This window comes from Silurus meridionalis, chromosome 20 (assembly GCF_014805685.1).
Source record: "Silurus meridionalis isolate SWU-2019-XX chromosome 20, ASM1480568v1, whole genome shotgun sequence".
Lineage (NCBI taxonomy): Eukaryota > Metazoa > Chordata > Actinopteri > Siluriformes > Siluridae > Silurus > Silurus meridionalis.
Genome location: NC_060903.1, coordinates 10,663,357 through 10,679,005, shown reverse-complemented (window position 1 = coordinate 10,679,005; position 15,649 = coordinate 10,663,357). Strand labels below are relative to the sequence as shown.

The 15,649-nt window shown below is 35.4% G+C and overlaps 1 protein-coding gene across 2 annotated transcripts in view; it reads right to left on the bottom strand.

The window, feature by feature from the left end:
- The window catches only part of LOC124403021 (G-protein-signaling modulator 2-like), a 33,438-nt gene extending 24,111 nt beyond the window's left edge, over positions 1–9,327 (bottom strand). Inside the window, exons 1-2 of one of the 2 annotated variants that reach the window (XM_046876550.1) lie at positions 9,183–9,327; positions 5,526–5,861 (exon numbers count right to left, since the gene is read on the bottom strand). In XM_046876550.1, coding sequence (XP_046732506.1) covers positions 5,526–5,593 — 68 coding nt within the window. In that variant the 5' untranslated portion in view covers positions 5,594–5,861; positions 9,183–9,327. Of the gene's footprint in view, positions 1–2,634; positions 2,929–5,525; positions 5,862–9,182 lie in introns of those variants that run through there. The other variant, XM_046876551.1, reaches the window with a different exon arrangement.
- Positions 9,328–15,649: the final 6,322 nt, after the last annotated feature.

Here is a 15,649-nt window from a genome sequence, read left to right as displayed (position 1 = left end):
CAACCTAATATCAACCTATACATGCTACTGAGGTACTAGTAATCCTATTGGTTACCTCATTCCTTCATAATTCATCCTACCTCTACCTCTGCACAGAGTTGTTTTCAATAGGTGACCACTCGGTGCAGCTGAGGATGGCTCCACATGAACAGCCTACAGCTTCATTAGGTTATGCTGGAAGGTTACACATTTAGTAACCACAAAGATGGATTTGGACCATAATAAATTAAAGGACTATTTATGATAGATATGCAACTGACATGTTTGGAATAAAAAAGTGGAATAAAAAGGAATAGATTAAAGCTTTGATTTATTGCCAACAAGAAAATTGGGTAGAGCTCCCTTACATAATTTCTAGTTATTTTTCTTGCCAACACAAATTACATGGACATGTTGAGTTGACCTTTTTTTAGTTAAAACTGGGTTTGAATCTTTCTGGTATCCTGTTATCCAGTTATCTGCCATTTTGTTTTTATTATGCATAATAGTCAATCTTTGTCTAACTTTACAATAGTAAATAATATGTTAGTTTGGAAGGATGTTAGGGAGTTATTAGATATCACAAATGTATCATTCAAGATTTCATTGTTTTTAATCCTTATACCATTGATTTATACAAAACATTGGAATTAAGGCATTGAATAAATCAATAAGTAATTTGCTATGTAAGATTTATGAGGTTATTTGGTTTTGTTTACCGATTACCAAAAAGTTTTTGGAGTCTTAAATGAAAGTAAGTTAAATGGTTTTTTCAAACTTAAGTAAAAAAGCAGTTTTTCTTTTTAGGTGGTATTAATAGGAAGATAACTGAACTATATACTATGTTGTGAAATTTTGTTTCAGGAACTTTTATCTCCAATAACTCCAAATAAGCAGTCAAAGAAATTAATAAATGATAGGTAAGCAACAATTAAAGTTTGTTGCTCACAGAGGGAAAAGTGTTGTCATGGATTTACAAACAGAAATTGTTGCCTTACTTTTGGAGAATAATTAATTTTTCAAGGCTCAGCTAATTAATGTCAAAATCTGGTTGCAAGAGTAGACTATTTTGCTGAGGTGTTCAAGTACCTAAAAAAAAATTGTTTATGCAAGATGGGGGACACAATGAATAGGAACGGACATGCATCACATTGCCAAGCAAAGAAAAGTATTAGCTGGTGGAGCCATCATGTGATCAGACATAGTAACTGTCTCTCACCACTCATGCAATCAAAATCTTAACATTCAGCACTACATATCTTTGCAAAAGGGGCTTCTCTAATGTCGTCCAGCTTAAATCAAAGCAAAAGAACAGGCTGAGGCATAATCTTAGAGTAGCTCTGTCTATAATCACTGTTTTTTTCCCCTATATTTTTAATGATTGTGGTGGCTCCTATGACTTTACTAACTTTACAGTAGTGACAAAACCAGTTTTACACTGCTATTTAATAGCCTATCCATAAAATAATGTTTATTCATCAGTGTTAGATATTGTCCTAAAAACTTATATCTTTTGTTAAATAAAGCAGAATGATACTTATGTCTGGTTCAAATATGTAAAGATTGAAAACTTTATATGATATTGTTGAACTGTTGTAAATTCTGATGGTGATGAGCATCACCATAGATCACTAATACCTACAGTATTGTATCTTTGTTCATATAATGTAAATAATTATTGTTGATTTAATTTATTTCCTTGATATGATATCTAGATTGTGTGTAGGGTCAATGAATGATATGCTTGAGGTCCTGGAAACAGTGTTTGGTTATTAAAAAATAGAAGAATAGTGTAATGAAAGCTTCAATTTAAAAAAGGCTTGGATGTAGCGAGTACATTTATTTAATAAAAACATCCCATAATAATGTTACTTTATAATTAAATACAGTGTTGTTCATTCTATGCTTTTGCTGCTCATCCCACGTTCCGTGCCGCGCTCCTACCATCGCCTCCCGTTCATCGCATTACATTTAACAACAAAAGGCATATGTGCACTAACTAACAGCAGAGATTCACCAGTATACAATACAACACCTGTAGCATCTGTAAGGCTTGATTTTTCGCGAGTTCTTCTGTGGCTGCACAGTGTGGATCTAGATAACTGACGTTAAATGCCCCCCTTGTGCTCGAGATATGAGGGTTTGGCGACATAAAAAGTCGACATAACCATTAAAAAATGCTAAGACAAAGCGAGAATTTGGCAGTTCCACTTCAAAAACGTCGACTTAATAGGGATGTCGAGTTAACCGAGGTCAAGATAAGTGGGTTCCACTGTATAAGTTTTTTGTTCAAGAACGTAAAATTTAAAAATGTGCTCTTAATTTAGAATTAGTCAAAAGCAAAATGAATATGCAAATAATTGTTCACAGTTAAGTTTTAATCAGCCATCATTTGGCCCACGAAGTATAGTCATTAGCCACTGAAAAACCAATCAATTATCATCACCGTTTATATATTGGTGGCTCTATTTTTTACATTACATTACATTTACATTATTTACAAAACATAACAAAGAAAACAAACCTGTCTGCTGTCTATTTATTCCAGTGCTGCCAAATCATTTAAATATTAAAACCTTCCATCCCTATGATTTGACAAGAACTAAGCAGTATAGCTGGCATATAACATATGAAGACTGAATATTTTCAACCTACCTGCTGCCCTTTACACAATCACAAGACACAGACCATCTGATGCACATCTAAAAAGATTTGCACTGGACAATTTTGCAGGAGTCTTTGAAAGTCCTGACAGTTTCCACAGGGAGTGTACTGGCTAAACTATCTTAAGGTGATAATCAAAACACACCATGTCTAAATCACTAAACTCAATTTAATTAAACTAAACTAACTAAGTAAAACTTGTTAAAACAGTAATAAGAAAATTTATATTTGATTCACATTTTAAGGAGCTGTCTGTAATCTTTCATAATTTGAGGACAATTGTTGTCTTAAAACAGAAACTGCCATGCTCAGCATTCTAAAATAATCTAATCATGTTTAGCCTTTCACTATAATCTGAGATTAGGAAGCACTTAGGTACTACAATAAACAGTACTCATAGCTGTAATACATGCAAAATTAAAACACACACACACACACACACACATATATATATATATATATATATATATATATATATATATATATATATATATATATATATATAAAGTTTATATATATTATATATACAGTACAGACCAAAAGTTTGGACACACCTGCTCATTCAAAAAGTTTTCTTTATTTTCATGACTATCAAAATTGTAGATTCACACTGAAGGAATCAAAACTATGAATGAACACATGTGGAATTATATACATAACAAAAAAGTGTGAAACAACTGAAAATATGTCATATTGTAGGTTCTTCAAAGTAGGCATCAAGAGAATGCCAAGAGTGTGCAAAGCAGTAATCTAAGCAAAAGGTGGCTACTTTGAAGAACCTACAATATGACATTTTCAGTTGTTTCACACTTTTTTGTAATGTATATAATTCCACATGTGTTAATTCATAGTTTTGATGCCTTCAGTGTGAATCTACAATTTTCATATTCATGAAAATAAAGAAAACTCTTTGAATGAGAAGGTGTCCAAACTTTGTCTGTACTGTGTATATATATATATATATATATATATATATATATATATATATATATATATATATATATATATATACACAGCAAAACAGTAAAAAAAATAGTGAATCCAAAATGCATAGTGAAAGCAGCGATTCACATGACAGTTGCTCTGAAAAGTTGCTACAGTTGCTCAAAGCTGCTTTGAGACTATGTCTGTTGTGTAAAGCGCTATAGAAGTAAACTTGACTTCACAGTCTTCCCAAGATCATAATAGAAGTAGACTCTAACATCTTTACATGTTGGTACTATAACTGATAAAGTAAGAGAGGTATCTGATATGATGGAGAGGAGAAAGGTAGACATGTTGTGTGTTCAGGAGACCAAATAGAAATGGAGTAAGGCCAGGAACATTGTACAACTGTTGTAACATGGTGTGAGTGAAACGAGAAAGTGTGTAGGGGTGATCCTGAAGGAAGAGTACAGTAAGAGTGTAGTGGAGGTGAAGAAATTTTCTGATAGGATGAGCATTAAGCTGAAAATTGAAAATGTGTCTTAAATGTCATTAGTGCCTATGCTCCACAAGTGGGTTGTGAGATTGGGGAGAAAAAAAGGGAGTTAGATGAAGTTCTGGAGAGTGTACCTAGAAAAGAAAGATTGGTGATTGGGGAAGACATCAATGGCCATGTCAGTGACAGGAACAGAGGTGATGAGGAGGTGAGTGGACAACTGCTGTAGAAGTGATAAGGGAGACAGCTAAAAAGGTACTTGGTGTGACATCTGGAAAGAGAAAGGAAGACAAAGAGATATGGTGGTGGAATGAGGAAGTGCAGGAAAGCATAAGTAGAATGAGGTTGGAGGAACAGGATTGGGATTGAAAGAAAGATGAGAAAAGTAGACAGAAGTACAAGGAGATGTGGGAAGTACAGGCAGAGGGACCGAGCTGGGAAGGATGTGCTGCAAGTTAGAGCAATAAAGGAAATGTGTTGACTAGTGAGGAGAGTGTGTTAAGATGATGAAGGGAGTAATTTGAGCAGCTGATAAATGGATGAATGCATGAGGTGGAAATGGTGAAGCAGGAAGTAAATAGGATTAGTAAGGAGGAAGCAAGAGCAGCGATTAAGAGGATGAAGAGTGGAAAGTTGGTAGGACCCGATGACATATGTAGAAGCATGACTATGTAATGACCCGGCAGCAAGAATATGTAATGACCCGGTAGAAGTGTCGAGATGTTTAGGAGAGATGGCTGTGAAGTTTTTAACAAGATGGTTTAATAAGACCCTGGAAGATGAGAGGATGCTTGAGGAATGGAGGAGTGTGCTGGTACCGATCTTTAAGCATAAGGGAGCTGTGCAGACCTGCAGTAACTACAGGGGAATTAAGTTGCTCAGTTACACCATGAAGTTATGGGAAAGAGTAGTGGAAGCCAGGCTGAGAGAAGAGGTGAACATCTGTAAGCAACAGTATAGTTTTATCCAGATGAAGAGCACTACAAATGCAATATTTGCTTTGATAATGTTGATGGAGAAGTATAGAGAAGGTCAAAAGGAGTTGAATTGTGTGTTTGTGGATCTAGAGAAAGCGTACAACAGGGTGCCAAGAGAGGAGTTGTGGTATTGTATGAGGAAGTCATGTGTGTCAGAGAAGTATGTGAGGGTGGTGCAGGAAAGGAGGTGGAGCTGGAGGTAGCAGAGCTAAAGATGCTGAGATTTTCATTAAGAGTGACAACGACGGACAGGATTAGAAATTAGTTTATTAGAGGGACAGCGAATGTAGGTTTCCCCTGTCCTTTTCCTGCTGCCAGTGTGAGTGTGTGCTTTTAGCTATGACAAAAATAGATTTAAAAAAATGACATGAGAACATTTCTACAGCATGAAACTCCTATTTGCTTTAAAATAGATAATTTTTGCCCCTTGGAAACAAAAAGAAATGTTGATTAAATGCAATATTAAATTATGTTGATGTCCTTACCTGTAGCAAAAAAGACGAATTGAATTCTCCTCACCCTCCATTCTGGCCACTGAGCCACTTTTAGCCATTGAAGTGCATAATTACCAAAGCGATGATGTGCAAGAAATTCCAGCAAAAGAGAAAAATCCCCACAAAATACCAAAGACTAAGTTTGCCCAAAAAAAGATGTTTTCCAATGGCGTCCTCTATGAGGTCTGTAGAAGTCGTCGGTCCATGCGATAAGTGAAGTCACACATGCAGAACTCCAGTTACTTTTGATGTTTTAAAATGTGTGCATCGGTGTGTGAGGGTCTCCATGGGTATGTGTGTGCATCCAGGGCAGTCTTCTCGGCCTCTCTGCGAAGAGAACACAAAATGTGTGTGAAGCCTCATTCTGTGCATAATGACAACATTTACTGAACAGCATGCCATGCTGTGTCTGTGTATAAGATTTGTTATGGTGACTGTTTTTTGTGAATCATAGCAGTCTTTTGATGTTATAAATGTATAGAAGCTTCAACACTGATTATGCAAATAAGTATAAATAATCAAGAGAAAAAAATGTGCGGTAAAAATTTTTACTAAACCCTTCACGGCCACAGGAAGGCAAGAAAAACTGTAGCGCCTTCTTCAAAATATCTAATGTTAATTTAATTTATTCCTATATTCAGATTGCATTAATTAATCATTATCTGTGAATTCTTTGTTCTATATTGGCATACAACACCAGTGTTTGGAGTGGTTTCAGTTGACCTTGGATTTTTTCCCTTTACTGCAATCAGGGCTGCAACAACTAAACAATAAAATCTATTATAATCGACAATGAAATTCGCTGTCAATGAATGCCGTTATCGTTATTAGTAAGGCTGCTCAAGTTGCGGTTTAGTGTGATGATAATATAACTGGAAGATGTTGAAAATGGCTGAGAGTACAGGGTCAGCTGGTGTTACACCAGATTCTGTGACCATTGTATGTTGTGAAAAATGCAGCTTAAAATAGATCATCTAATAATACACTTGTGGGCCATGTCACCACAAAATCTGGAATGAGATTTCCAAAAAAACATATACAGTACAGACCAAAAGTTTGGACACACCTTCTCATTCAAAGAGTTTTCTTTATTTTCATGAATATAAAAATTGTAGATTCACACTGAAGGCATCAAAACTATGAATTAACACATGTGGAATTATATACATAAAAAAGTGTGAAACAACTGAAAAATGTCATATTGTAGGTTCTTCAAAGTAGCCACCTTTTGCTTAAATTACTGCTTTGCACACTCTTGGCATTCTCTTGATGCGTACTTTGAAGAACCTACAATATGACATATTCCAGTTCACTTTTTTGTTATGTAAATAATTCCACATGTGTTAATTCATAGTTTTGATGCCTTCAGTGTGACTCTACAATTTTCATAGTGATGTAGTGATATATATAAACTTTTGGTCTGTACTGTATATATAATATATATACAAGGTGTGTCCAAACTTTTGGTCTGTACTGTATGTGAATATAGGTATCCACAAACATTCGAACATAGAGTGTTCCTGTAGCACAAAACCTTCAGTAAAAGGTTCTCTCAAGAATACACTAGTTTAAATGAGAGTTCATTGTTGTCTCAATGACTGTATTTCACCCCATGTCCTGTGGTGACAAAACAAGCCGAATAATCATCCCTACACTGCCATGCTTGATATTTGTTTTGAGTTGTTTTTGTTTTTGCCAACACAGTGCTGCACATAAGGAGCAATGGCTTTATTGCTGTTCAAATTGGAGTTGCTGTTGTCTAAAGAAAGGAGAGGCTTCACGAATATATTTGCAGTCACAAAAGCATGTTGTTCCTGGAGTTTGGTTACACAAGAACAGACTTAAGTTGATTACTGTGCCTTGTAATCTCCTGTTGCTATCTCAACCACTGTTCATCACACAAATATACACATACTGTGTAGACAGTTAGTTTTGCCACACCTCTATATTCCTCACTGTAATGACTCAGTTAGACACAGTAGGTTAAAGGTGTGGCCCACCCACTGTAGTTTGGTTAACTTTGGTTATGCAAAGTACACAATTATTTCAATTTAATTTATTTCTTAGGCACAGTTTGTTAGTCTGCCTTCACTGTTTGTCTAAACATTGTATTATATCACTATAGCCCATTGCTTTACTGGTTTTCACTTTAATTGTACTGCCAAAGGTTCTGCTTTTACTTTGGAAATTGTACTGCTTTTTAAACTTAAAATGCATAATTAACTTGTATGTATGTATATGTGTATGTATGTATATGTGTGTGTGTGTGTGTGTGTGTGTGTGTGTGTGTGTGTGTGTGTGTGTGTATATATATATATATATATATATATATATATATATATATATATATATATATATATATATTGAAAGACACTGACATTATATTGTCCCTTGAACTATGCCCTTTGTGCACAAAGCAAGCTTCATGAAGTTTACATGGGTTGGAGTAAAAGATATTGAGTATCTTGTTATGGGTCTCTGACCTTAACCCTGTGGCTGCACCTTAGGCCTTAACCCTTAGGCCCAAATGAGCACAAACCTCCACAAATATTTATGCAGCATGTCTTATTAGGATGTCTGCAACATGTCAGCTACTTCCAGTTCTAGCTAAAACTGTGAGAGAACAAGACAAAAAACTGTGAGTCAATCATAAGTTTTTAGATGAATGAAGAATAGTACGACTCTGGCCATGGACACAAGGTTCTGGACAGCTCCAGCCCTACATCTGATCTATCTACAAAAACAAGCAACGATTCAGGAGGATATTCAGGAGAAAGCATATATTTCACACTTATTTCAAGACTTTTTTTGACTCTGTGTCAGGCAAGTTGGCACAAGAAGATTAACAGTTGATTGTAATTTCGTTAAAAACACACCAAAATTATATAATAATTATATCGGCACACTGAGCCAATGTAACAAAAACAATTTATTATATTTTTCTAAGTACATTTTTTTTTATTACAAACCATAAAATGACAACAATATAAAACACGACAATGCAAAGGTGTGGCAAACAAATATTAGACATATGTCTGAATACTGTGAAGATTTTATATATATATATATATATATATATATATATATATATATATATATATATATATATATATATATATATATATGGTGGAATTAAGCTTTGGGCTATTTTTCTAAATTGATTTGTAAGTTTAGATTATAAATACTTTTTGGGGAAAATCTGTTTTTATAATGTACAAGTAACAACGAATTGTCTCTGCGAGTTTCTTAAACAATTAGAAAGTATCTGTAAACAAAGCTAAAATTCGGAATAAAATGCAGTACGTATATAAACTGTCAGGCCGTTAAAGGCTAATTAAAAAGGCTGATTTATAAAAAAAGAAAAAAAGTTAACGTTAGAAGGCAAAATGAACAGCGACCGTGACAAGCATGGACAAATATGTTTCATTGTTTGTTATAAAATGTTAATTTTAACAGACCGCAACTGAACAGGCAGAGTCCAGTTTGTTGTTCACAGAAAATAAGTAAAGATAATATCCAGCAATTAATCTCGCGGGTTGCTTACTGCTACAGTGTTATAAACTTGTTTATAACGTTATACAAATGCTCTTGTGCTGGGTGAATGTAAATAATGCGTCGGTAGTTCAAAAAAGCTGCACGTTAACTTACTTTGGTGAGACTTCCCACGGAGATATAATTCTTCTCTAAACTAAATTTAAATTAAAACCACTAAAATGAAATCAAAGTAATTATGAACAAACTTCATCGAGTTAGTTTTACCGGCTTGTGTTTAAGTTTAAACGGCGCCTTTGCTCAGTAGCCAATCACAGAAAGAATAATTCAAAGATAGCCCCACCCCCATCACAGGCCAATCATATTTGAATGCTTAAACTTAAACTGTCTGCTGGTGGACGGTAAAGACTTATCGAGTAATTTTCTTGACATGATTTAAAACAAATGCCTATATGAGTGATAAAATTGCATGCCGGGAATAACGATAAAATAAAAATAAAAAATTATATTATAAATGAAACAAATAAACTTATAAACAAATACAGTACTATTTATAAATGTATCAAACAAACAAACTCCCCCCTGCACTTAAAGTGAGTAGGTAAGGAAGGAAGGAAGGAGGGATTAGAAATTCACAGAATATTTCAGAGAGATAAAATGATAAGGATAACCAATTACAAGAATAAGAATTGCATTTCGATTGCCATTTACTGCTAATACACAAACACTGAATTATAGTCAGCTTGTCATTAAAAGGTAAGGTGATCCTTTATACATTGCAAAAATATTTGCCGTTTACTAAGCTGTAGCACCAGATCGACACGATCATTTGTTCAATTATATAACTTAAAAAATATCGAGTAAGTGTAAATTAGTCATACTTCCACTGTGATTTAAATTGTACTCTTTTTAAGGCAACACAGTATATGACACCTGTGCACATCTATTCACATAAATCTTACATAATGTCCCACTGCCACACCAACATTTCACATCTTGTTTGTACTTACTTTTTAAAAATAAATCATTGGTAAGCAACTGTTGCTTCTTGCCTGCATAGTGCAAAAAAAAATATCCAGTCATGTGGTCATGTGGATGAAGAAAAAAGACTATAGAGACAGTAAAGACAAAGCTATGAGGGTGCTGTGGGAGAAAATATTCAAGCCATAGTACCATAGTAGTGGACAGCAGTAATAATGATGACAGCCTCAATTGCAGTCAGTTTCAGAGCTCCTTCACCATGCATGTTTCACATGACTTGGCCTCATCCAGTACTAAGTTGTTCACATAGTTTCCAGAGGTAAGATGTTTACTTGGCCACCTTCCTCTATATAATGTGTTGTCAGAACGGTCTTTGATTATCTTCTGTTATAAATATGGATGCTCCTCAGATGTTTATGGCTAAGACATTCTCATTCAGACTTTTGCCCCACTCTTCTGCATATCCATACTTCTGTTTATTGATGGTTAAAGAAATTGTTATTTAGTCCTTGATAAATAAAATCATAATGTCTACATTCTTTTTCCAATGACTGTAAATGTTAAACTATAAGTTTGTTTTTTTATTATACTGTATGTGAGGTAATATGTACACTCATTAGCTCAGGGATGTTTATAAAGCTATGATTAAAACTATATCTATGTCTAGTCATTTGTTAAGGTGAATATTTTATTTTACTAAAAACTATTTTTAAGGGCAATGTTGTATAATTTTCTATATGCATATTATTATGCAATAAGGTGTATGTATTTAGTTCAAGTCCAAAAATCTTGACAACATGTTATTAACCTTTCATAATAACCAGCTCTATGTAAATCACCTCCATGATATAGTCAGTGCTCAACAATGAATCTAGTTTGTAAAAATCCTGCCTATGAAAAATGGGTTTTACCTAATAATACATTAATGTTGCCAATTTTTAAAGACTGGTGGAAGGGAAGGTGTTTCAGCTAGGCATGCACCTGGAGGGCATAAACAAACAGATAAAAATGTCTACAATGTCCTTTCTCCTTCACCCTCACCAACACTTCAACTCTTTCATTGCATGGAGAGTTTTTTCCATCTTCCTCACTCCTGCCAGCACTACATTAGTTGATGCTAATGAAACTTGCAGACCAAACTGTAAGAGTTTTGGATATGGACCTTGCAACCAACTGTGTTAATGTAGAAACCACCAAGAAACACCCTATCAACAAACTGATTTAGCGCAGCGACACCCTCCCAACCAACTCAGATAGCATATAGCAACCATCTAGCAACACAATATCATTCGCTTAAGACATCATAGCAGCCACTTAGCAAGACTCTATCAACTAAATAGGTTAGTTTAGCAACCACCAAATGTCTCCCTGGCAATTACCTGCAATAATGTAACAGCCTCCTAACACCACCCTACCAACCAAATTGGACAGCATAACAAACACCCAAGCAACCATTTGAAATATCATATCAACCACTTAGCAACCACCCCGGAACACCCTATCAGCTACCTATCAAAGCCCTAGAGGGAATTGTTGCTAAACTCTGGCTAAGCATTTGATGAGCAATCAGTGTTTTTTCCTTTGGTGATTTTAGTTCTAAAAAAGGAGTATACTTTTCCCACCAACACCTCCCCAAACAGAAAACAATGGCCAAAAAATGACAGAAGGCAGTGTTTATTTGGTTTACAAACACGATTCCAAAAAAGTTGGGACAATTAACAAATTGTGAATAAAAACAGAATGCAATGATGGGAAAGTTTTAAATTTCAATATTTTATTCAGAATACAACATAAATAACATGTCAAATGTTTACACTGAGAAAATTTATAATTTTAAGGAATAAATAAGTAGGTTTTAAATTTCATGGCATCAACACATCTCAAAAAAAGTTGGGACAATACCATGTTTACCACTGTGTGGCATCCCCTCTTCTTTTTATAACAGTCTGCAAACGTCTGGGGACTGAGGGGACAAGTTGCTCAAGTTTAGGAATAGGAATGTTTTCCCATTTTTGGCTAATACAGGCTTCTAGTTGCTCAACTGTCTTAGGTCTTCTTTGTCGCATCTTCCTCTTTGTTATGCGCCAAATGTTTTCCATTGGTAAAAGATCTGGACTGCAGGCTGGCCATTTCAGTACCCGGATCCTTCTTCTACGCAGCCATGATGTTGTAATTGATGCAGTATTCAATTCAATTAATTTTTATTTGTATAGCGCTTTTAACACACTTTTAATACACATTGCAGCTTTACACAGATGATGTGGTGATAAAAAATTAATATGTGGTCTGGCATTGTCATGTTGGATAAAACAAGGTCTTACCTGAAAGAGAGGACGTCTGGATGGGAGCATATGTTGTTCTAGAACTTAGAACTCAGGTTTGTATTTGTGATAAATTAATTATTATTATTACAAGTCAATTACATTTTAATCTACAATCTATCATTTTTCATAAACTTATTTTTTTTTAAACAATGAGAATGCTTAACAATCCTCATTTTTCAATCCCTCTCACCCCTCTTCTCTCTCTCTCTCTCTCTCTCTCTCTCTCTCTATCTCTCTCTCTCTCTCTCTCTCTATATATATATATATATATATATATATATATATATATATATATATATATATATATATATATACATATATATATATATATATATATATATATATATATATATATATATATATATATATATATATATATATATATATATATATATATATATATATATATATATATATATATATATATATATATATACAGTACAGACCAAAGGTTTGGACACACCTTCTCATTTAAAGAGTTTTCTTTATTTTCATGACTATGAAAATTGTAGATTCACACTGAAGGCATCAAAACTATGAATTAACACGTGAAATTATATATGAAATTATATACATAACAAAAAAGTGTGAAACAACTGAAAAATGTCATATTCTAGGTTCTTCAAAGTAGCCACCTTTTGCTTTGATTACTGCTTTGCACACTCTTGGCATTCTCTTGATGAGCTTCAAGAGGTAGTCACCTGAAATGGTCTTCTAACAGTCTTGAAGGAGTTCCCCGAGAGATGCTTGGCACTTGTTGGCCCTTTTGCCTTCACTCTGCGGTCCAGCTCACCCCAAACCATCTCGATTGGGTTCAGGTCCGGTAACTGTGTGACCTGGCGCAGCACCCCATCACTCTCCTTCTTGGTCAAATAGCCCTTGATGCCTTCAGTGTGAATCTACAATTTTCATAATCATGAAAATAAAGAAAACTCTTTGAATGAGAAGGTGTGTCCAAACTTTTGGACTGTACTGTATATATATCCGTGTCAAGTTAAAACATGATCATGAAGAATGATTGACAAGTGTTCCTGCCCTTTTCCTTCTATTCAGATCTGCCTGATTCATCCTGAAGTACAACCTTCGGTTGGAGTTTTCTTGAAATCGAGACCATGGTGCACATTTCTGTGACTGTGGGTCAGTTTCAGTGCGAACACCAAACCATGTACATAATATGGACAAAAGTTTCTGGACACCTGACTTTCCCAGCCATATACAGTGGTACCCCGTTTATCGACCGGCTCGGACATCGACCTTTTCGATTAGCGAACAGTTTTTCGACTCTCATTCAGATCGGCTCGTGAGCAACCGCGAGCTGCTCAAAACACTAGTTTCAACATTTCTAATCAAGGTTTATCTCATTAAAACACACTTCAGCATACTATATAAAGTGAGTACCCATTACTGTATTTTCTGTACTGTATTGTACTGTATTTTCTGTACTTCTCTACTGCATACTTTACTGTACCTGTACTTTATTTTTTTTAATTAAGCATTTTAATTGCTGTTAATTTACATAAAGTATTGTTAAAATAGTCTAATAATTAAGTGTTATGGAGTGAAATAGTGTTATTTACTCATTTAAATCGATTTCGTATAGTGTTCTTTGGGTTTTTACTGGGTTGGAAGGGGCGTATCAAAAGGTTGCGAAAATTCGGAATTCGCGACCGGTCTTGGTCCCTAACCCTCGCGAGCTCCGAGGTTCCACTGTATAACAATTTAGTGCGTGTATATTGTATATTGCGTGTACATTCCCTCTTCGACCTTTTCGCATTTCGACCGGTTTTAAGGAACGGATTAAGGTCGATAAGCGGGGTACCACTGTACAATTCTTTCCTAAACCTTTAAGTTGCAAAGCTAAAGGCACACAATTGTATAGTGTCTTTGGATGCAATTTTCTTCCTCAACTTGAACCAGGAGACCCAAACCTGTTTCAGCATCACAATGCCCCTGTAAAGAACTGACCTCAACCCTGTTGAACACATTTGGGATTAAGTGGAACACTGACTGTACCCCAGGCCTTCTAAGATCACCTAAATCATTACCTGACTTTACTAACACCTTTGTGTCTGTATGAGCACAAATGTCCACAAGCACACTCCAAAATCTAGTGGTACATCAGAAGATCATTAGAGCATAGAGAATTATAAGAACAAATTCAGACTAAATGTGGAATGATTAAAAGGCACATACAATACCTATAGTAAAAGTGTCCACCCTACTTCAGTGTGGAAAGACCTGAGAGACATCACACGCTACAAGACACCATCACCCAGCTCTGTAGGGAATCAACGACTGTTTAATGACCTGTATGAGTATAACTGTAGATTTGAAACTCCCGATCTCACACCTCACACCCGTCCTGACCATCTCACCAATCAACAATCAACACCCCCAGCAGCCCCCCTTTCACCCCCTACTGTACATCAGATCAGTGAAGATGATGTGCATCAGGTCTTCAAGAAACAAAGAAGAAGGAAAGCACCAGGACCAGACAGAGTTTCACCAGCCTGTCTAAGAACCCGTACAGGAACTGTGTGAAGTGTGTCTGCTTTAAACGTTCCACCATCATCCCTATCCCAAAGAAGAGAAAAATCACTGGACTTAACAACTACAGAACTATTGCCCTAATATCTGTGGTCATGAAGTAGTTTGAGAGACTGGTATTGGTTTATCTGAAGGACATCACTGGACCCTTGCTGGATCCCCTGCACTTTGCATACTGAGCAAACAGGCCTGTGGACGATGCTGTGAACAGACCAAACTAACCCATCTCTCTGTTCCTAGCTCTACCTGTCTGTGGATCACCAGCTTTCTGACAGATCGGCGACAGCTAGTTAGACTGGGAAATTCATGTTAAACAGCCGTACTATCAGCATATGTTTTGTGAATTTTTGCCTTTTAGCCGACGCTACAGAGCACCAAGTACCAAAACAGCCAGGCACAAGAAAAGTTTCTTCCCCCAGGCAATCTACCTCATGAACACTTAAACGCTCTTCCCATTGTGCAATAAAATAAAGCATATGGGCAATATTACTTTTACTAATCTAAATCTGTTTACTTAACTAAATGTTTATTTATTTTCTTAGCTATTTATTTAGCTTTTTTAATTTCATTTCAGCTTCTTCTTACTTGGCAATTAAGCTCTGTCTGATTTTGATTCTGATTCTGATTCTGATTCTGATTCTTAAGCAGCAAAACAAGTGGGTATACCAAGGGTATATGCTAATATTGGTCCATAGAATTTTTATAAGCAAACAACCCTGATGATAAAGTAAACATATGCATACGGCTCTGACTGCACGACCAGCTACAAGG